We start from the raw sequence: 21,914 nt of genomic DNA on the forward strand, positions 1-21,914 counted from the left end.
ATTCATTTGATCAATAATCCATTTGTTTGTTTCCTTGGCTGTTTATGGTATTCTCAACCAGGCCATTAAGAATACACTGGTTGGACACCATCAAAGTGACTCCAGCCAGAGCGCAGAACAATTCAAAAAATTAATGCAAGGTTGAAAGATGTGGAGAGACCTGGCCCATAGACTCACCAAGAGTTGGACATAATTTAATTTAATTTAATTTATTAGATTTGTATGCCGCCCCTCTCCGGAGACTCGGAACTGAATGGATAATTCAATCAACATCATTACTGGTTTTTGCTCCAAGCATTTACCAAGCCCTATCCTGCTTTGGTTCTTAAGATAAGCTGGGTAATAGAGGTTCCCCAATTGGCTGAAATCCCTTCCTCTTCCCCCTTGTTCTCTCCTTTTTAAAAAAAATATTTTTATTATTTTCAAATTAAAAGAAACAAACATTACAAACGAACCTTGTTCTCTTTGCATTGTGTCTAGACATGCTCAACGTATTTTATTTCACCATGGTTTCTTGACAAACCCATAATTGCTAGTTTCCCACACTATGGTAAACCATAAAGGACATTGTTTACATAATATGCTAAGCCACAGATAAATTACCTTATGGTTAACATGATGCAAGGCCACAGTCACCATATTCTGAAATCACTTCATTGGTAGAAGAAAGTTATGTAGGCTGAAGCATATAGATCACCCCCAAACGAGTGAAATCCAGCTGGTTCTGACAGGTTCTGAAGAACCAGTAGCAGAAAGTTTGAGTAGTTCAGAGAACTGGCAAATATCACCTCTGGCTGGCCCCAGAGTGGGGTGGGAATGGAGATTTTGCAGTATCCTTCCCCCAGGAGTGGGGTGAAAATGGAGACTATAATATCCTTCCCCCAGGAGTGGTGTGGGAATGGAGACTTTGCAGTATACTTCCCTTGTCGTGCCCACCAACCCATGCCCACCAAGCAACACCCACAGAACTGGTAGTTAAAAAATGGATTTCACCACCAGTGTTCCCTCTAATTTTTTTGGGGGGTGGGCGGAAAAGTATAGTGTCTGAGCAGCAGTCCCTTTGGGACTGGGCGGCACAGAAATAATAAATAAATAAATAAATAAACAAATAAACAAACAAAACAAACAAATAAAAAACCCACCCTGTTTTGCCTCAGATAATTTCAAAATAAAATACTGTACTGTGTGTCTATAACAGTGAGCTCATAATAGGGCAACTCTATCAATATCAAAATGCCACTTAAATAGTTGAGCTAGTTTCAAACTAGATTTTGATTTTCTTTCTCTCTTCCTTACTCCCATTCTTTTTCTTTCTCTTTTCCTTCCTCTCTTTTTTCTATCTGTTTCTCTCTCTTCCTCTCTCTCTCCTTCCCTCTCACTCTTTCCCTCTCGGCTTCTGGGCAGGTTTGGAAAACTCTGAGTTGATGATGATTTTTAAGTGAGCGATTGCTCACTGCTCCGCTTAGAGGGAACTATGTTCACCACTGCCCCGAAAGCCACTGAATCAGGATGGAGCAAAGCATTTAGCCTGGAAATTGTTTGGATGGAAGCAAAATCCATTAAAGGCAATAAGTAAAGAAAGTTGATCAAAGATTGGTGTTCCCAACCCTTGGTCCATGGACTTGAACTGGTCCACACAAACAAGGAAAGTCCCATCCGTGAGATGCAAACAGCATGCCCACTCCAGTCCATTGACAAACCTCCCCATGGAACTGGTCCCTGGTTGGAGGCCTCTGTCATAGATGAATAAAGGCTGAATGCAGAGGGAGATAAAACTGTTTGTATTCATTTAGAGGTATGTGTTTCTCTTCTCCGTAGGAAGCTAACTAATCAAGCTGCCTTAAAGGTTTCTGCCCTTATGGTGGCTACGCGGGTGGTTTACTTACTGAAGAGGAAACAGATTTATGAAAATCACCTCGAATTGCCCGATAACCACTATTCAAGCTGAAAAAAAGCTAGAAAACAGTACGTTTTTCAGGATGTGACAATGCTGCGATCTGATCATTTTCAGCAATTAAAGGAAATCTGTGAACAAAGCTATGGTGCCTTCCCTTAATGTTTGCAATCCTGGGTTATTTTATTTAGGACATTCTATTAAGCCTAATAAATGATTGAATTGGATGGATGTGGATAATTGCAAAAGGGGTTTTAGATTTTTACTAACTTGCCTATGTCTTTCAAAATAAATAGATTTCTCGTGTATATTATGTTTATTTACAATGTTGTACGTCGCCCTGAGTCGCTTCGAGAAGGGCAGCATAGAAATCTAATTAATAAATAACTATAATAAATAAATAATAAGCACTGAATATGATGCTTTCTAATTAGATATTTAAACATCTGCAAGCAAACAACTAAGCTCAGAGAGCACCAAAGACTTCATAGTTCAACCTTGAGCTACAAATATTCTTTATTAAGTCTAATACTTAGCAAGTGTAGTATAGTTGTTATGGTCTAGTACAGGGGTAGACAAAATTGGCTCTTCTATGACAAATGGACTTAAACTCCCAGAATTCCTGAGCTGGTATGATTGGCTCAGGAATTCTGGGAGTTGGTCCACATGTCATAGAAGAGCCAACTTTGCCTACCCCGGTCTAGTACAGGGATGTCAAACTCATGTCATCATGATGACATTGCATGACATATCGGGGCTTTTTTGTCCTTCACTAAACCAAGCATGGGTGTGGCTGGAAATTTGACAATCCTGGTCAGTACTGTAGATAATCCTCAAGTTACGACAAAAATTTTTATTGCTAAGTAAGACAGTTAAGTAATTTTGCCCTATTTTACAAGCTTTCTTGCCAGAGTTGTTAAGTGAATTATTGCAGTTGTTAAGTTAACAACATTGTTAAGTGAATCTGGCTTCCCCATTGACTTTGCTTGTCAGAACGTTGCAAAAAGTGATTACATGACACAGGGATGTGTCATAAATTCAAACCCATTGCCAAGCATCTGAATTTTGCTCATGTGACTATGAGGTTGCTGCAATGGTTGTTAAGTGCACTGCACTGACTACTGATTAGTCTCTGAACACAATTCAAAGTGTTGGTTATGACATGTAAAGCCCTACATGGCATGGGACCAGATTACTTACAGGACTGTCTTCTGCCTCATACATCTCAATGACTGATCAAGTCCCATAAAGTCGGCCTTCTCCAGGTCCTGTCAACCAGAAAATGTCATCTGAATGTGTGATGGATGATGGATGAATCTGTTGTTAACTTTTAATTATGGCGATTTTAATCGGTGAATTTTATTTAGATTTCCACATGTTGTGATCCACCCTGAGTTTCAGGAGAAGGGCGGCATAGAAATTAAATTAAATAATAAATAATTGTGAAAAGCAATCATGTCACTTTTTTTCAGTGCCATTATAACTTTTTGTAAGACAAGGACTACCTGTATAAGATTGGGATGACCCAGGTTCAAGTTCACCCTCAGCTACGGAAGCCCTTAGGGTGAATCTCTCTCAGCTCAACCTACCTCACAAACTGCTGTTTGAGGAAAAACCTGAAGGAGAGTTCTTAACAAACTATTTACTGATGATGCCATCTACCCTGTTTCCACCAAAATAAGACATCCCCTGATAATAAGCCCAATTGGGCGTTTGATTGCATAACAATAAGGCCAAGTGCTTATTTCATGGTTCAAAAATATTATTATTATTACAGTATTATTATTATTATTATTATTATTATTATTATTATTATTATTATTATTATTAATTAGATTTGTATGCCGCCCCTCTCCGCAGACTTGGGGCGGCATACAAAAAAATATAAGACAGGGTCTTATTTTGGGGAAAACATGGTAGTTCAGGGTTGTCAAACTCAAAATCATTGGGGGCAGAATCAAGGTTTTGTTTGTCCTCAAAGGTGCTGGTGGGTCATGGCCAGCATGATGTCACTCATGTCAGGGAGCGCCTGTGGTAGCCCAAGCACTCTGCCAGTGAAAATAGACTTCCAAGCTACATTTTCAGCAGATGGCCTCCTGCAACCCTCTGCCAGCAAAAATGGAGCTCAGGAGGGCCTTGTGAGCTGTTTTCGCTGGCAGAAACACTGCAGGCCAGTCCTTTCTGTTTCCAGGGTAACCTGGAAAGAGCCAGAGTGCCACAGCAGGTAGAGTGCTGTACTGCAGGCCACTGAAGCTGACTGCTAGATCTGTAGGTCAGCAGTTCAAATCTCATCACCGACTTAAGGTTGACTCAGCCTTCCATCCTTCCGAGGTGGGTAAAATGAGGACCTGGATTGTGGGGGCAATATGCTGGTTCTGTTAAAAAGTGCTATTGCTAACATGTTGTAAGCCCCCCTGAGTCTAAGGAGAAGGATGGCATAAAAAATTAAATAAATAAACAAACAAACCCCATGGATCAAATTTAAGCATCCACGGGCCAGATCCATTATCAATTTATCCATTTTGTCGCATTACAGTATTTTACTAATAATTTTTACATCTGATGGGCAATTGGCCTATTTATTTATTTATTTATTCATTCATTCATTCATTCATTCATTCGATTTTTATGCCGCCCTTCTCCTTAGACTCAGGGCGGCTTACAACATGTTAGCAATAGCACTTTTTAACAGAGCCAGCATATTGCCCCCACAATCCGGGTCCTCATTTTATGCACCTTGGAAGGATGGAAGGCTGAGTCAACCTTGAGCCAGTGATGAGAAATGAACCGCTGACCTACAGATCTACAATCAGCTTCAGTGGCCTGCAGTACAGTACTCTACCTGCTGTTCCATCTCGGCTCTTCCAGTGTTTCCAGTGTTGTGCATTCTAGTGGCTCTCAGTATGTACATTATTACAGTATATATTGAATTTCCTTATCCATTTTCACCTCTAGGATATCTAATTCTAATTCTAGGCTGCATTAAGAGAGGGATACTTTCAAAATCCCATGGAGTGATATCACTTTATACTGCACAGGAGAGATCACATTTGGAATCTGCTTTTTGGTCATCCCAGTACAAAAAAAAGATGTTGGGACTCTAGAAAGAATGCAGAGAAGAGCAACAAAATTGATCAGGGGACTGGAGGGTTATGAGGAATGGTTGTGAGAACTGAAAATTTCTGGTCTAAAGAAGAGAAGGACCAAGGTTGACATGATAGCAGTCTTCCAATATTTGAAAGTCTATCAGGGAGAGGAGGGAGCCAACTTCCTCAGAGTCACCGAAGTATTAGTCCTGGCTCATGTAGTCTGCATTTTTTAAAAGAAAAAATTCTCTGGAAATCTGGAATTTTTGCATTTGCGCTTAGAAGAGAAGCGCCCTATGAATAGAAGGTAGATAGGGCAGTGTTTCCCAACCTTGGCAACTTGAAGATATTTGGACTTCAACTCCCAGAATTCCCCAGCCAGCGAATGCTGGCTGGGGACTTCTGGGAGTTGAAGTCCAGATATCTTCAAGTTGCCAAGATTGGGAAACACTGAGATAAGGTACCGTAGGATTTCATCCCAAACAATGAATTCCTGGCTGGATTTCAAGAGAAGGGGAAAAAATACTCCAAAACTTCTTCCAGAATGGGTCATTCTCCCTGCGCTGGAAGGAGCCGCAACCGGGACACCTTGATTTCGCTTCCTCTATTAGGATTCTTAGACGCTTAGAAAAGATAGCGCATAAAAGAAAAAGGCTCTTTCTTCTTCTCCCCGCAACCCAAAGGTGGAGTAAACAGAGAGAGGATTTGTGCGGGAAGCGGGGAAATGGCGACGGCTGGGATCGGGACGGTTTGCTACCCTGGGAGAAATTAGGAAACCGATCCACCCCACCCCCCACCATCCCGCCTGGCTTTTTCCAATCCTACAGGAGGAATGTTTACTCGGGAACCGCTTTAGTCTGAGCCGGTGGGCGAAACTGCTGTGTTTCCGTCAGGACGTTTTTCGCTGTGACACTCACTCTTCCTCTTTCTCCTCCTCCGCCACCCTTCAGCCTTGCCCACCCACCTCTGATCTAGGTGGATCCTCCACCCTTTGGAGAGATCTTCCTTTCCTCCTCTTGGTGGGAGGGGGGCTGTGTGTCCTCCCCCTTTCTTCTGATTTGCTCTTGAGTTCTCTTTTCTTTTTCTTTAGGACTGGTCCTTCTCTTCTAGGAGGCACTAAAGGGAGCAGATACCTTGTTCTGTATATACCCCCATTATTGATCTTTTGGGGGGAGTGGGAGAAAGGTAGGTGACAGCTGCCATAAACAGAAGGATTCTGTCTCTCTCTCTCTCTCATCACAAAAACCTACATCAGTGTCGTGACCGCTTGGAGATGGAGGTGGCTGATTTTAAATTGGGAGCCCAGTGCTAACTCTACCAAGTCTTTGGGAGAATAATCAGCTTGGATTCATCTGCCAGGATGTTTAGGCATTGCTCACCACCGGCTGTGCCTGCTGGGTAGGTGTTCCCAATCTTGGACCCTTTCTTTTAAGAATCATCTTCGCTATAACTGTGCTTTCAATAACTTTGCTGCTGTCTGGATTGTTACTTCGGGATTGCTGGCTACCCCTGTCGAAGATGCCGTTGCTATCTTTTTCTTGGTGAGTCTTTCAGGCAGGGGTATGTTCTGCCAGGCACGTCTTTATGGATTTATAATGCTCACGGTTTTACTTGGATCACTGCCTGCCACTGCCAGTTGACTTTGTCATCTTTGATAGGTGGCCCAAAGACCTCACTATCTCCTCCTGGATGTTTACAGTGGCATCCTTCACCAGGATGATAAAAATACAAGATGCATGGTGGTACCAACCGCACCTTGCTGTGAAACTTAGGTGCAGGGATGAGAGTTGAGAACAGAGATATTGGAATATCACCCGAGCAGGGTAAGTTTAGAGCCTGTTTAATTCAATCTACGTATGGTTGCTACTGTTATTTGGGAGACAAAGGAGGAAGTGCATGGACTCCTGCCAAAACTGTTCTGTGGAATTTAATAAGCCAGTCCTCAGGCTACATATGATACCAAAACTAGAAAATAAAAGTTGTTGCAAATGCTAATTGGAGAGATAGCAACTGGCATGTAATATTCAAGGAGGAGAATCATAGGGGTGGGTGGGTGCAGATTGGCTTATCCCCAAAACATGGGGGATGTAAGATCCAATTATCTGCAAGTTCTGCTATGTAGCTCTTCGATTCTTCCAATCTGTTCAGTCCTCAACTGCCACTGGATGCTTCTCCTTTAAGTATTATAAATAAAATACAGAGCTTCCATGTTCAGAAGCAGTTTAACTTTGAACAGTATAGGAACCCTGCTGCTTTTATGATTTCTTCTGCAAGCCTCCCAAAGCATCTGGTTGGCTAATTTGGAAATGAAAACCTTTAAACTAAGAACAAAACACAGAGCCACAAATTAAAAAAACAAAACCATTCCTAGGAGACATCTGATCACTCTGACTTTTCTGCTGCCATACAAAACGCAAGGCATCCTACAGAAGATCAGCATCTTCTGCTGATCATCAGCTACCAGCAGTTTGGCAGATCGAATCTCAGTAGGCTCAAGGTTGATGCAGTCTTCCATCCTTCCAAGGTCGGTAAAATGAGGACCCGGATTGTTGGGGGCAATATGCTCATTCTCTGTAAACCGCTAAGAGAGGGCTGTAAAGTACTGTGAAGCCGTATATAAGTCTAAATGCTAGTGCTAATCCTTATCAGGAACTCCTTGCTATTTCCCTAAAGGTTTTTAAAGACTGCTACATGCACCGCTTTGGAATTCATGTGAAATGTTGATGCATTATCCAGTGTATATTCCTTAAAAACAAGGATAACTTTTTTCTGCATTTCTTAGTATTTTTCATTCTTTCCTTAGTAATAATGGTGATGGGGGCGAGTGGTTTGGACCCTTTGGATCAATGTTGACTCCTGGCAACTGCCCTAGAGAGATACATTCCTGCATTTTTATGCACAAGATTTCAAAATGTCTTGCCATTGCTTGCTTCCCAGGTCTGAGAGAATGTGACTGACACAGAGTGCTTGTGGAGTTGGGCGGCATATAAATCACATAAACAAATAAGTTCACCCAGCTAGTTTTGCACCTAAAGCAGGACTGGAACTCATAATCTTTCCATTTTTAGCCTTACGCCTTAGCACTACAACTAACAGCCTTTATTACTATGTAATATAGGTAGGAGGAATGGTGGTTTGATTCATTATGAAATTACAACTTTACAAGTTGCATTGTATATAATGTCTCTTGCCTCATTCTGAAGACCAGATTCTCCTTATCTAAACCTTGCAAGTGCACTGGTTTACAAAGCCTGTCATCCTTGAGCCAAGATCATCATCAGGTTGGTCACTCAGAGATCAGAATATTGGACTTACTGGGGCTTTATCCTGACCCAGCATTGCTGTTCTTACATTTTTATGTGCTAACATCTGGAAGGTGCCAAATTGAAGAAGAAAAGGATTAATTCTAATCATGTTAACCTGCACTAGCCTAGTCAATTTTTATTCAGATCCCTTGTTTTGCAAGAGATCTTCTGTTATTATTGACATGTATTTTATACATCTGTTATAGGGCCCAGATTTTAAAGGGCAAAAATCTGGCTATCCTGGACAGAGATGATAAGGATTCAGATAATATTTATTAAATATAGGTATTACTTAGGGCTTGATCAGGAGCCTTTTGTAGTGTTCGTAAATGTTTTGTTCAGGTGTTAGGTGCACAGATTTCCCAGAATTCTGATGAATCATATTGCTAAGCGAAGTGAAACAAAGGAGGGTCAGTTACTTTGCTACCAGCTATAATACCGTAGTTGCTGCTTTACGGAATGCATGTGTCCAGTAGGCTTTTACTAAAGTATGGTTAGGATTGCCGTCTTTCTAGCCCTATCAGTTGGAACTACAAACCTTTCATACCATCAAGGAAATAATAAATTGCAGTTATGTAGCTTAATCCTGTGCTTTTTCATTCAAAGATAAATTAACTCGTTTAAGTTGGGAAAATAAGGTTTTAAATTGTAACATCCAAAATATATTTATTGCCAAATCCAGTGTTCTTTAGATACCTTAGGATGTAAATCATAAGGATACTTACGGTAGTTGGAGTAATCTCCCTGAAGAGAAGAATATCCACTTCTAAATCTTGGGATGTCACTGGATTAATGGCTGAAAAGTTTAATTGATAGGCCCTTAAAGCACCATCCAAATTGCCCTGCTAAACCTCATTAACAGCCTGGATTTAAATGCAAAAACGCTAAATAAAATGAAAAATAGTTCTAAAAGGGGGCACTCCCTAAAGCTCATAGGTAAGAAAGCGAGGACAAATAAAGGAAAATACTTCTTCACCCAAAGGGTCGTTGGTTTATGGAATTCACTTCCAGAAGAGGTCGTGACAGCTGTCATCCTTGATACTTCAAGGCAGGATTAGACACATTCATGGATGCCAAGTGTATCAGTGGTTATTGAAACAGATGTCCATGTACCGCCTCTATGTTGGTTGAGGCAGGCAGGATTCCCTTGAGTACCATTTGTTGGGGGTCAGGGGAAAGGGGTGGTGGTTGCCTTCTGTTTCTGCTCAAGATCCCCATGGACAATTGGTGGGCCACTGTGTGATACAGAATGCTGGACTCGATGGGCTTGGGCCTGATTCAGCATGGCTCTTCTTATGTTCTTATGTTCTTAATCCAAACAAATATTATTATGTAATAATAATAATAATAATAATAATAATAATAATAATAATAATATCAACAACAGCAGCAGAGTTGGAAAAGATCTTGGAGTCTTCTAGTCCAAACCCCTGCTTAGGCAGGAAACCCTACTTCAGACAAATGGTTATCTAATCTCTTCTTAAAAACTTCCAGTGTTGGAGCTTTCACAACTTCTGGAGACAAGTTGTTCTACCGATTAATTGTATTGCCAGGAAATTTCTCCTTAGTTCTAAATTGCTTCTCTCCTTGTTCAGCTTCCACCCATTGCTTCTTGTTCTATCATCAGGTGCTTTGGAGAATAGGTTGACTTCATCTTCTTTGTGGCAACCTCTGAGATATTGGAACACTGCTATCATGTCTCCCCTGGTCCTTCTTTTCATTAAACTAGACATACCCAGTTCCTGCAACCTTCTATTTTATTTTATAACCACTTATGCTTATTTTGTGTGAGATGTGAATTCAGTCTGAGAATCTATCTAATCCTAATGTAGCATTTTCTTCACCCATTTTGAAAAAAAACACACCTGTATTAAGATGCTAATTTCATTCGGTTAAACTGCTTTTAATTTTGTATATTTGAATGTCAGTTACAACTGTTCAACTGGGTGACATGGATGTTTAATTAAGATTTCACAGTTCTGCCCCTAAAAAGTTTGTAGCTGTTTCTATGGGGCTGTTTAAAACAAAAAAACAACAACAACTATTAACATAGCATTACATTCCAAAGGTTAATTGTTTCAGGGTTTTTTGTTTTTTTGTTTTTACAGACTTGGTACTACGCCCCAAAGAAATTCATATTTTCATACAAAACTTATGGAGCTGCAGAGACATTCCAAATCTATAAGAGATCCTCATGAATTGTCAGAAGCGTTGGATTGCCTGCGTGAACCCAAAAGCAATGTGGGACAGCACGTCAAGCTGGAGATGGGGGTCGAGGGAGAGGCTGTCCATTCCTCACCTCCTAAACTCTCTCGGCCGCCGGCACCTTCTCCTAGCGGCACCCTTGTTCAGAGTTTGAACGGCTTACCGGGAGCAGACAGGCGGGTACACGCTCCCGGTGTGACTGCAACAGGCCTCGACCAAGGAGAAACCTCTCGACTGGGGCGTTACCTATTGATTGACAGTCAGGGGCTGCCCTACACTGTACTGGTGGAAGAGGGAGTGGGGACATCAGGGGACCCTGAAGGGGGTGAGAGTGGGGCGACCTTGCGCAAGGCATACAGCTGCCCCGTGTGCTTGCGAACATTCGAGTACCTGTCTTACCTGCAACGCCACAGCATCACTCACTCAGAGAGTAAGCCCCACATCTGCCGGGCATGTGGCAAAGCTTTCAAGCGCACATCCCACTTGGAGCGCCATAAGTACACCCACTCGGGCCGGAAGCCTCATCAGTGCCCCATCTGCCAGCGCCGTTTCCGTGACTCGGGAGAGCTCTCCCATCACCAGCGGGTGCACACCGGGGAACGGCCCTACCAATGTGAAGCATGCCACATGCGCTTCGGGGAACGCAACACCCTCCAGAGGCACATCCGCCGGAAGCATCGTCTGCAGCTCCTCCCCACGCTCTAAAGGACTGGTCTTCTGCGCAGGGGGGATGGGACTCTATTTGGCCCGAAGACCTATCCAGGAAAGTGTCATCCAGGCTCTGTTAGCTCCGTTGCATGCAGTGGTAATCCTAGCCTGCTTAAATCTGCCTGGGCTTTATTGAGCCGTATCTCCATATCAGTCAAACCCAATGACAGCTTGTTCCATAGGAAAAACTGGAGTGGAGGGTTTCTCTCCAGTGTGCTAAAAATTAGCAAGCATGGCTGAAAGCAGCTTGCCAAGATTTGGCATGGGCCTCTTCTGCTTTCTCTTGCCAATGAGGTCCGGGTATGTTATTTTATTGATAATTAGAGTATATCATGCCTGTATGCTCCTTCCCCCACCCCTGCCAGGAAGGTCCTTTCCCTTCTGCTTTGTTCCCAAGCATCACTGTTACCGTTGCCCGTATAGGCAGTGCACACCTAGCATGGATACAATGGCTGAACATCACTTATCCACCACATGCAGCATAGTGTGGGGTTGCATTTAGCCTGGCTACAGTGTTCTGGCAGCAGTCGTTTTTCTCGTGCCAGGCCTAAATGGCAGGCACTGCGTAGACTTACCCATACTGCATAAGCACTGCCTTTATTATCTATGCCCCAAAGTCCTGTTTATCAGATAGACTGACATTGCATGCCTATTTAACAATGCATCTGTAGAACTGGTATTGAAATCTACCGCCCGCTAAGCCTGGAGGTAGGCCGCCCTTTCCATATGTTGCTCAATACCCAAACAGCCTGGTGGGAAACTAGGGCTTTCCTATCCATTGTCTAGAGTTTGTATCAAGAGTCCAACTGATGTGGCAAAAAATGCAATATTGGGTAGCTATAAGAATACATTTTTCCTTCTACATAGGATTTCCCCAAAAAACGGAGGTTTTGACCAAGTGAATGATAGAAGCTGGGGAAAATGTCAGCTAAATTCCATAGTTCCTGCAAAACAAGGAGTTGGCTCTCCCTTTAGGATAATGTGAAAGTAGAAAAAAGGGAGTGGAAGTGTGCTGAAATTAGGTGAAATTGGGAAGAACTGGTGTGGCAAAAAATGCAATATTGGGTAGCTATAAGAATACATTTTTCCTTCTACATAGGATTTCCCCAAAAAACGGAGGTTTTGACCAAGTGAATGATAGAAGCTGGGGGAAATGTCAGCTAAATTCCATAGTTCCTGCAAAACAAGGAGTTGGCTCTCCCTTTAGGATAATGTGAAAGTAGAAAAAAGTGAGTGGAAGTGTGCTGAAATTAGGTGAAATTGGGAAGAACTGGGAGTGGCATATGCTTATGGAGCCTCCCCTCAGTGTTTCTGTCAAAATTTAAGCATTGCTTTAAGACCCCTTCACGTTTTTTTACAAGCATAAAAACCCAGTGTGGGAACTGGTGCAACAAAGGATAAAATATGGGATATTCTTTTACTGTCAGATCTCAGCATTCTTCTTATTTTGGAACCCTCAATTGTTTTCCATTGGAAATTAGTACAGTGGTACCTCTACCTAAGAACGCCTCTACTTAAGAACTTTTCTAGATAAGAACCGGGTGACTCAATATTTTTTTTGACTCTTCTTAAGAACCATTTTCTACTTAAGAACTGGAGCCCGGAAAAATTTCCCAGGAAATTTGAGAGTGGCCCAGAGGCCCAGCCAGTTTCCTGCCATTCCCCTTTTAATCCGAGCCATCTCGGGCTTTTCTGGGCTGCCAGAGGAGCCTTTTGGTGGTGCTTAAGGAGGCTTTGGCAGTCCAGAGCAAACAAAGCATTTTCCTTTCTCTGGGCGCTTGGAGAGGGAATAAACCTCTGCCAGCACCCAGAGAAAAGAAATGCTCCCTTCGCTCTGGGCAGCCCAGAGCGAACGGAGCGTTTTCTTTTCTCTGGGCGCTTGGAGAGGGAATAAACCTCTTTGCTGTGGGACTCCCTTGCTCTGCCTCCCACACATCTGGCCCAAGGTTGCCTCCTGGAGCGTCTGGGCGCGGAAAGGGAAAAGGAGGCGCTTTGCCCAAGCTGAATCAACTCCGCTTCAGCCAAACCGAGGAGTCACCACAGTGAAGGAAAGGCGCCGGCTACAAAATGAGCAAGTGAGAGAAGAGCAAGTGAGAGAAGAGCCCTTCAGCATGTGAAAGAAGAGGAAGCAGGTAGCAGCAGCAGCCACCTTTTGGTCAAAGGAGTGGGAGGTTCCCCCCTCTCGCCCACCTGGGTTTCTCTCCGGCGCAATGTATGGGAGGCAGCCTCGCACCGGGTGTATGGGAGGCGTGTGCTCTTCCTTGCCGCTTCAGAGCCCCTCTTTTTTTTTTAAGCCTTAAAGTTTTGGATTTTTTTTATTCTCACCTCACCTTCTTCCTTCGGCATCGACTGTCCTCCTCCTCTTCTTCCTCCTCCTCTTCCTCCCACCCAAATTCCTAGCTTTTATTTCCTAATGGGTTTGCACGCATTATTTGCTTTTACATTGATCCCTATGGGAAAAATTGCTTCTACTTACAAAGGTTTCTACTTAAGAACCTGATCACAGAACGAATTAAATTCTTAAGTAGAGGTACCACTGTATTTTGGAATCCCTTCCCAAAGGTTTTTAGTTCAGGCTTCAGATAGTTTAGTAAGATAGTCCCCAACTTATGATGACAATTGAGCCCAAAATTTCTTTTGTTAAGTGAGACATTTATTAAGTGAGTTTTGCCCCCATTTTATGACTTTTCTTGCCATAGTTAGGTGAATCACTGCAGTTGGTGAGTTAGTAACCGGTTGTTAAGTGAATCTGGCTTTCCCATTGATTTTGCTTGTCAGAAAGTTGCAAAAGCTGATCACATGACCCCGGGATTCATCTACAGTCATAAATATGAACCAGTTGCCAAGCATCTAAATTTTGATCATATGATCACAGGATTGCTGCAAAGGTAGTAACGGTGAAAAATAGTCATGTCACATTTTTCAGGGATGTTGTAACTTTGAATGGTCACTAAATGAATTGTTGAGGACCACCTGTACACTAATTGCACATGCGTCACAGTTTTTTCTAGACATTCCTGTCTCGAGCTTCGATGTGATATATTACATAAAGGGGAAATTCTCCCTCAAAATACTATAAAATCTTCTTGAAGAAAGCAGAGGCGTAGAGCATTCACAGAAGTTCAAAGAGAACCTAAGATTTGCGGTTTTAAGGGAAGACGGAATTTCTTTCGCTATCATGAAGTGAGTACAACAAATCTTAATAAAATGGCTGAAGGGGCCGAACCTAGTCTTGGCAAAATTGAAACTAAATTGGATCAGCTGCTACAAATTGTTACAGGCTTTGAACAGAGATTCTTGAGAGTGGAATCTGCATTGGGAAATCTTTCCTCAGATATTAAAACAGTTAAGAAAAGAGCAGATGTGGCAGCTGAAAAAAATTCAGAAACTAGAACATCAAGCTAAAAGAATGAGATTTCTAAACAGTTGAATTACAGAATTGCCAATTTGGAAGATCGCCAAAGGAGAAGAAATTTACATCTGCATGCTTTTAGACAAGATTTTGCTTCAGGCTCAAAATTAACTGAAGGAATCCTTGGTTGGATGAAAGCACAGGGTACCCAGGTTGGTTCTGACAACATTTTACGTGTCCACTGGGGTGTTCCACATAGAAACCGGGAGAGGCAAAGAGACATTGTTATGGCCTTGGCAAGTGAGAAAAAAGCTGAAATTATCTACAAGTATTTGAAAAGCTGTGCCGGCCTTAAGCAAGATGGAAACGAGATAAGAGTTCTTAGAGATCTCTCTTGGGAAACTTTGAGAGCAAGAGCTGTCTTACGCCCAATTTCAAGCTGTCTATATCAAAGTGGAAAAAAGTTTACCTGGGGTTTTCCAGCTGCCATCTTGGTGTTCCAAGAAAATAAGATGTTTAGAGCACGATCACTGGAGGAGAGAAAGGCACTATTGAATCAACTGGGTATTGGGTTTGAAGAAAGCGAAGCACAAGGAGCAGAAGAATGGGAGAGCGGAGCAGTTGGAGAGCCAGAAGGAGGAGAAGATTATTTCAACGGTCACAGCACTCCAGACGAGGAGGAAAGGCAAAGGGAGGAACAGCTGAAGGAGTTAACGGGGCAGGTGGAGGCCTTCACAAGGGAGGAGAGAAAAATGAGCCCTGCGTGAGAAAAAGAGAAGAAGTGAAGAGTTGAAACTGATTTTGCTGCCCCCCCCTTGGAGATGTTTCTGGAATTCAGTGTTAACTTTTATTCTTGTTGGGAGAAGAAGGGAAAAAGGTAAAAGAAGTTTAAAAAAGTAAAAGAAGGTATTATTCAAATGGATAAGGGAGGGTGGAAGGGGAATTTTCTCTCTAATTATATTTAAAATGGTTGAAAGTGGAGCTCAGCAGTGTGGGAACACAATCAGGAGAAGTGCCTCATGACCGGACAAGATTTTTTCTTGTCCTCCCCCTTTCTGGTGTGGGGAGCACAGGGGGAGGCACTTGGGGGGGGTGACTGGGGTAAGGAATGGGAAAATAAGTAAACCAAGAGCAAAACAAGAGGGAGAAACGGTTATTCTTGTATATTATGAGTGAGTGTAATATAATGGTTTTAAATGTGAATGGTTTGGGATCAGATTTGAAACATTACAGGATATTGAGGATAGGTAAGCAAAATAAGGTAGATATTATGATTTTGACAGAAACACATAAAAGATGGGGAGAAAGGGATACATTGATTAATGATAGAAAAAGAAATTGGAAATGGGTATATGAATCTCGAGGAATGCAAAATAGTAGAGGTACGGCGATTCTTATTCATCAGAGGGTTTTATTTGAAGAGGTTGGAGTTCAGAAAGATAGAGAAGGGAGGTGGTTGCTTGTTAAAGGGAAAATTAATCAAAAGAAGTTGACACTGGCAGCAATTTATGCCCCGAATGCGAAAACAAAACAATTTATAATAGATACAAAGAGGAAGTTGGATAACTTTATGGAGAGCACAACGTTTTTGGCAGGAGATTTTAATATGCAATTAACAAATGGATTGGAAATAGTAGGATGTTACATTTAAATAGACTTAATATGGTGATCTCCATGCAGATATGCCAAATAGAGGTACTTACTATTCAGCAAGATATCATACATTTAGTTGCATTGACTATATATTAATGAACAGGGTGGGCAATATACAAGTTTAAAAAGTAGATATTAAAAGTATTTGGTTGTCAGATCATGCCCCACTTTTGGCAAAATTGGAAATAGGTCTGGAATGCAATAAAAGAATTTGGATATATAATGCAGTTGTAACTGCTAGTGAACAAGATAAAGATAAATTGCAGACAGAGTTATGTGAATATTTTAGAATTAATGATGGGGATATTAAACAATCAACTGTGTGGGATGCATGTAAGGCCTATATGCGGGGACAATGTATATGTATGGAAGCAGATATTAGAAAGAGGGTGGGGTCAGAGAAATGAAGATAAGGGAAATAGATTTGATACAAGGGCAGCTGAGGTCAACTAAGAGTGGGATTGGAATAATTTATTGAAATTGAAAAGGAAACGATGATGTACGATGAGATCCAATGGAACAAGATGAGAATGACGATGCGACAAAAAGAGAGAGCTGGGGTGGCGCAGCAGGTAGAGTGCTGTACTGCAGGCCACTGAAGCTGACTGTAGATCTGAAGGTCAGTGGTTCAAATCTCATTACCGGCTCCAGGTTGACTCAGCCTTCCATCCTTCCGAGGTGGGTAAAAGGAGGACCCAGATTGTGGTGGCAATAGTCTGGCTCTGTTAAAAAGTGCTATTGCTAACATGTTGTAAGCCGCCCTGAGTCTAAGGAGAAGGGCGGCATAAAAATCGAATAAATTAAATAAATAAATAATAAAAAAAATATTGAGCTGGGGGACATAATCAATGCAATAAATGGCAAGATATTTGAAGAAGAGGAAAGAAAAATCATGTATATTAGCACTGAGAGATCCTAGTGGAGAGGTTAGATATGGTAAAGAGCAGCTAGAGAAGATAGTGAGAAAATATGAGGATTTGTATAAAGAGGAGCAGATAAATATAGGAGTCCTCATTGTTGGGAAAATAGTCAGTGAAGAAGATAAACAAATATTGAATGCAGAAATTACACAAGATGAAATTGCTACAGTAATTAAAGGGTTAAAACAAGCCAAAGCACTAGGCCCGGGTGGGTTTACAGAGGAATTTTATAAAACTTATATGAATGAATTGTTGCCGCATTTGGGGAAACTGTTTAATAATATATTGTTAACTCATGATATCCCACAGACATGGAAACTTTCAGAGATTGTTACTATCCCGAAGATTGATCGAGATTTAAGAGAGCCTGGGTCCTACCGTCCTATCAGCTTGACAAATCAAGATTATAAAATATTTATGAAGATATTGGCAAATAGACTCAAAAATATTTTACCAAAATAATTAAAGAGGATCAATATGGATTTGTGAAGAGAAGGAAAATAAGTGAACCAATTAGAAATGTAATAAATGTGATGCACCATGCTACTGTTACTAAAAGAAAATTGGGAATTTTGAAATTAGATGTTTATAAAGCTTTTGATAAAGTTAATCATAGCTATTTATACAAACTATGTAAGGAATTAAATATGGAGGACAAATTTTGTGAAATTATAAAATAGATTTATAAAGGGAATGAAGCATATATAAGGGTGAATGGACAAAGAATGCAGAGAATTAAAATACAAAATGGCACCAAGCAGGGATGTTCTTTATCTCCAATGTTATTTGTGATAGCAATAGAGACATTAGCTAATAAGATAAGACAAGATAACACTTGGGTAGGATATAAAATAGAGGAATTAGAAATGAAACTAAACCTATTTGCAGATGATGCAATTATATTGACCCAGACCCCAATGGAGATGATCAATGGTATAAGAAATATTTATAAGAATTTAAACAGGAATCAGGATTATCGGTCAATATGGAAAAATCAGAGATTATGTGTTTAAAAACAGGTCCAAGAGAGCAGATAGAAATTAGGAAAGAATTAGGGTTGAAGTTGGGATGAAAGAAAATTAAATATCTGGGAATTTGGTTATTGAGAAACCCAGCAAAAATTGAGGAGGTGAATTATAGATTAATATGGAGGAAAATGCTGAAAAATATGAGGAGCTGGAAAGAGAAAAAGCTAAGGAGAATCTCTAAAATAAGAGCTTTGAAAATGATGATAGTTCCCAAAATGATGTACCTGTTTCAGGTACTGTCAGGGGGGCTATCAGCATCCAAGTTTAGAGAGTGGGATAAAAAACTTAATTATTGGGTTGAAGAAGATAAGAGACCAAGAATAAGGAAAAAGTGGTTAATAGTGAATGAAAAAGGGTGGATGGGGAATTCCTTGTTTGGAGTTGTATAGGGAAGCATTTCAAATTGAAAAATTAATGGAGCTGCAATTATTTGAGAATAAATGGGTGAAATTGGAAAAACAGATAAATGGGATGAAGAATAGAGAATTAATTTTTCTAAAGTGGAATAGGAGCAACTTAGATAAGTTAATAGGTCCCATGAAAGGGACTATGGAAATTTGGAAAAAATGGCAGGGGAAAATAGGATTATATAAATCAAAACTGTCATCACTTTATGTAATAAATAGAGATAACGAAACAAATTTAAATAGGGTTATAGGAGAGTTGAAGGGAAGAGGGATAACTAAGATAGAACAATTATATGAGAAGGATGGGAGGCCAAGTGGAAATTATATAGAATGGTGGTTGGGTAAGGGAAGATGGCTACAAACAAATGCAATATGTAAATATCTGAATGAAAGGGAGAATAAAGAAGCACTATTTAGAGAGGAGAAAGAGTTAGAGAAAATAATAAGAAAAAAGTGAGGTACAAAGGCGCAAGCAAGCAATATATATAAGATGTTAGTGCAGTCAGATGGGGATGTGATCCAAGGATTGACTAAATGGTGGCAAAATGAGATACAGGTAGAGGCGCAAGAGATGGAAAATATAGTAGAGAATATATATGGAAAAGTAAGAATAAAGGAAAATATCACATAAGTGGTATTACACACCCGTTCAATTCGCATATTTTCAGCAGAATGTTAAAGGTATTTGTTGGCATGGGTGCCAAGATAAAGGAGTGTTTATGCATATGTTTTGGGAATGCCCAGTAGTGCAGAACTTTTGACAAGAAGTGCAAGAGGATATCAATAGGATATTAAATATAAGATGGATAATAAGATGGGAGAATTCAGAGAAATAAAACAAGCAGCGATAGAAAGCGCTCAGGTGGTAATAGTCTTGGGTTGGAAGGACGCAACAAAATGGACAATGCAAAATTGGTACAGATACATGGTGGACCACATTCAATTTGAGATTATGGATAAAAGGATGAATTTGATTAATGAAACTGATTTGCGACAACTGATGGGACGATGGGACAAGGTAAGACGATATATGGTGAGTAGGATTTGAGATCAAGCTATAAGAAACAAGTTGGAATCACTTTATAATATGTAAATAAATATTTTGGTTTATATAAGAAACATCCCCAATTGGTGGTGGGGTACGAATGTTTGTCTGGTGGTGGGCACAATCACTGAGCACTTGTTAAATGTTGTGTGTGTGTGCTTTTATATTATAAAATCAATAAAAATATTTTTTTTAAAAAGAGGACCACCTGTACTTTGTTCTCTTGTCAAGTCTAGTCCATTATTTTTTTAAAAATTGAAATTAGGTGATGCCTTTTTAATCCAGCTTTCCAGAAAATTTTGGGTCAAAACTGGTAAAGTCTTGAGTTTACACCTGAATTATTGTTTCCAATCTCAGTATGCTGGCTGGGAAATTCCATACATTTTCATTTTTTAATTCCAGGATAATAACAACAACAATAAAAACCCCCGAACCCTTCCCACTTGAGTTTAATATGTGGTTTGTGAAATCCCAGATGATCTCTATATTATAGCAAAGAATATGTAGTACTGCCATTTAATGGTTGGCTGTATTACTGCGGTATTGATAGGGCAGTTCTAGTTTTGGAGTGATTCTGTGGTTTCCTATGATATCTTCACGGGTTCTAAGGTCTGTTTCCTTGGTAATGTGATGAGTATGATGTGAGGCTGGGGGGAATAAGCAGGACAGGCTGCTATGCAGATGCGTTGTGTCAGATGAACTGGAATGTAGTCAGGGAGCTGCTATGTCAACATTTCCTCTACTTATTGTTGTATATGATTTTCGTCTGTTTTTGCTCTCTTTTTAATTAAAAACATTTCTCTGGGGTTCTTGTTCATTTTCTTGTGCTGTTCAAATAAAGTCATTGCTGTGTTACCTCTGTCTTAATGATCTGTTGCCTAGAAATGAAATTTTTGGGTGTGGATGGGCAGAAAATATAAAATAATAGAATTGTTTGTTTGGAAGGGACCTTGGAGGAATTCTAGCTCAACTCCATGCTTAAGCAGGAGACCTTACGCCATTTATTTTATTTATTTATTTATTTATTATTTTATTTTATTAATTAATTAATTAGATTTGTATGCCGCCCCTCTCCATAGACTCGGGGCGGCTCACAACAATAACAAGAACAATGTAAGAACAAATCTAATAATTAAAAAAACGCTAAAAACCCCATTATTAAAAGCAAACATACACACAAACATACCATGTATAAACTGTATAGGCCTGGGGGAGATGTCTCAGTTCCCCCATGCCTGACGGCAGAGATGGGTCTTAAGAACTTTATGAAAGGCAAGGAGGGTGGGGGCAGTTCTAATCTCAGGGGGAGGGTCGGGGCCACCACAGAGAAGGCTCTTCCCCTGGGACCCGCTAAACGACATTAGTTAGTTGACGGGACCCGGAGAAGGCCAACTCTGTGGGACCTAATCGGTTGCTGGGATTCGTGCGGCAGAAGGCGGTCCCTTTGAATTGTGACCAGAAATTGATTGACAACCAATGAAGACTGGGGAGTGTTGGTGTAACATGGGCATACCTTGGGAAGCCCAGGTTGGAGGGACCACGGGGGAGGGCTTTTTCTGTGGCTGTCAGGCTCTATGGAACCAACTTCCCCCCGATATCCGTACTGCTCCCACCCTGCTGGCCTTTCGCAAAGCTAAGAAGACCTGGCTTTACCCACAGGCCTGCATGCCATAAATTCCAGGTTGATGGCCAACTGTAAGAATGGTGTGTATGTATATGAGTATGATTTTCTTTTTATAATAACTTTTTATGGTGTTTTGTTTAGTTTGTTATGTTTTAACTTCAGTTAACTGTTCAACTTATTTTACTGTTTTGTATTTATTCTTATTGTACTTGTACCGCTGTTGTAAGCCACCCTGAGTCCCTCAGGATTGGGCAGCATAGAAGTCAAACAAACAAACAAAAAATAAAATAAAATAAATAAAATAAAATAAAAAAATAAAATAAAATAAAATAATAAAATACTTTATTCCACCAGACTTGAAATACTGGGATTAGACAATTTACAACTACGTTGCCTGTGATCTGATCTAAATGTAGTTCATAAAATCATATACCAAACGTCCTACCTGTTAATGACTACTTCATCTTCAACTGTAGCAATATACGAGCATGTAATAGATTCAAACTAAATGTAAACTGCTCCAAACTTGACTGCAGAAAATACAGCTTCAACAATAGAGTGATCAATGCTTGGAATGCACTCCCTGACTTTTTGGTTTCTTCCTCAAACCCCATAAACTTTACTGCCTACAGATGACCTCTTCCCGTTTCTAATAGGTCTGTAAGGGGCGTACATAAGCGCACTATT

At 40.7% G+C, this 21,914-nt stretch overlaps 2 protein-coding genes across 3 annotated transcripts in view; one reads left to right on the top strand and one right to left on the bottom strand.

The window, feature by feature from the left end:
- The window catches only part of CCDC106 (coiled-coil domain containing 106), a 62,224-nt gene that overhangs the window by 14,217 nt on the left and 26,093 nt on the right, over positions 1-21,914 (bottom strand). The window lies entirely within an intron of this gene.
- LOC139153064 (zinc finger protein 581-like) lies at positions 5,944-15,415 on the top strand. 2 transcript variants are annotated; one of them, XM_070726611.1, is made up of 3 exons: positions 5,944-6,378; positions 6,639-6,803; positions 10,394-15,415. In XM_070726611.1, exon 3 carries the CDS (start codon positions 10,440-10,442, stop codon positions 11,193-11,195), a length of 756 nt encoding a protein of 251 aa, XP_070582712.1. In that variant the 5' UTR covers positions 5,944-6,378; positions 6,639-6,803; positions 10,394-10,439; the 3' UTR covers positions 11,196-15,415. The 2 variants fall into 2 exon arrangements, with proteins under 2 accessions (XP_070582712.1, XP_070582713.1); XM_070726612.1 differs by lacking the exon at positions 6,639-6,803 and having other exon boundaries at positions 5,944-6,521.

Source organism: Erythrolamprus reginae, chromosome Z, assembly GCF_031021105.1.
Source record: "Erythrolamprus reginae isolate rEryReg1 chromosome Z, rEryReg1.hap1, whole genome shotgun sequence".
Lineage (NCBI taxonomy): Eukaryota > Metazoa > Chordata > Lepidosauria > Squamata > Dipsadidae > Erythrolamprus > Erythrolamprus reginae.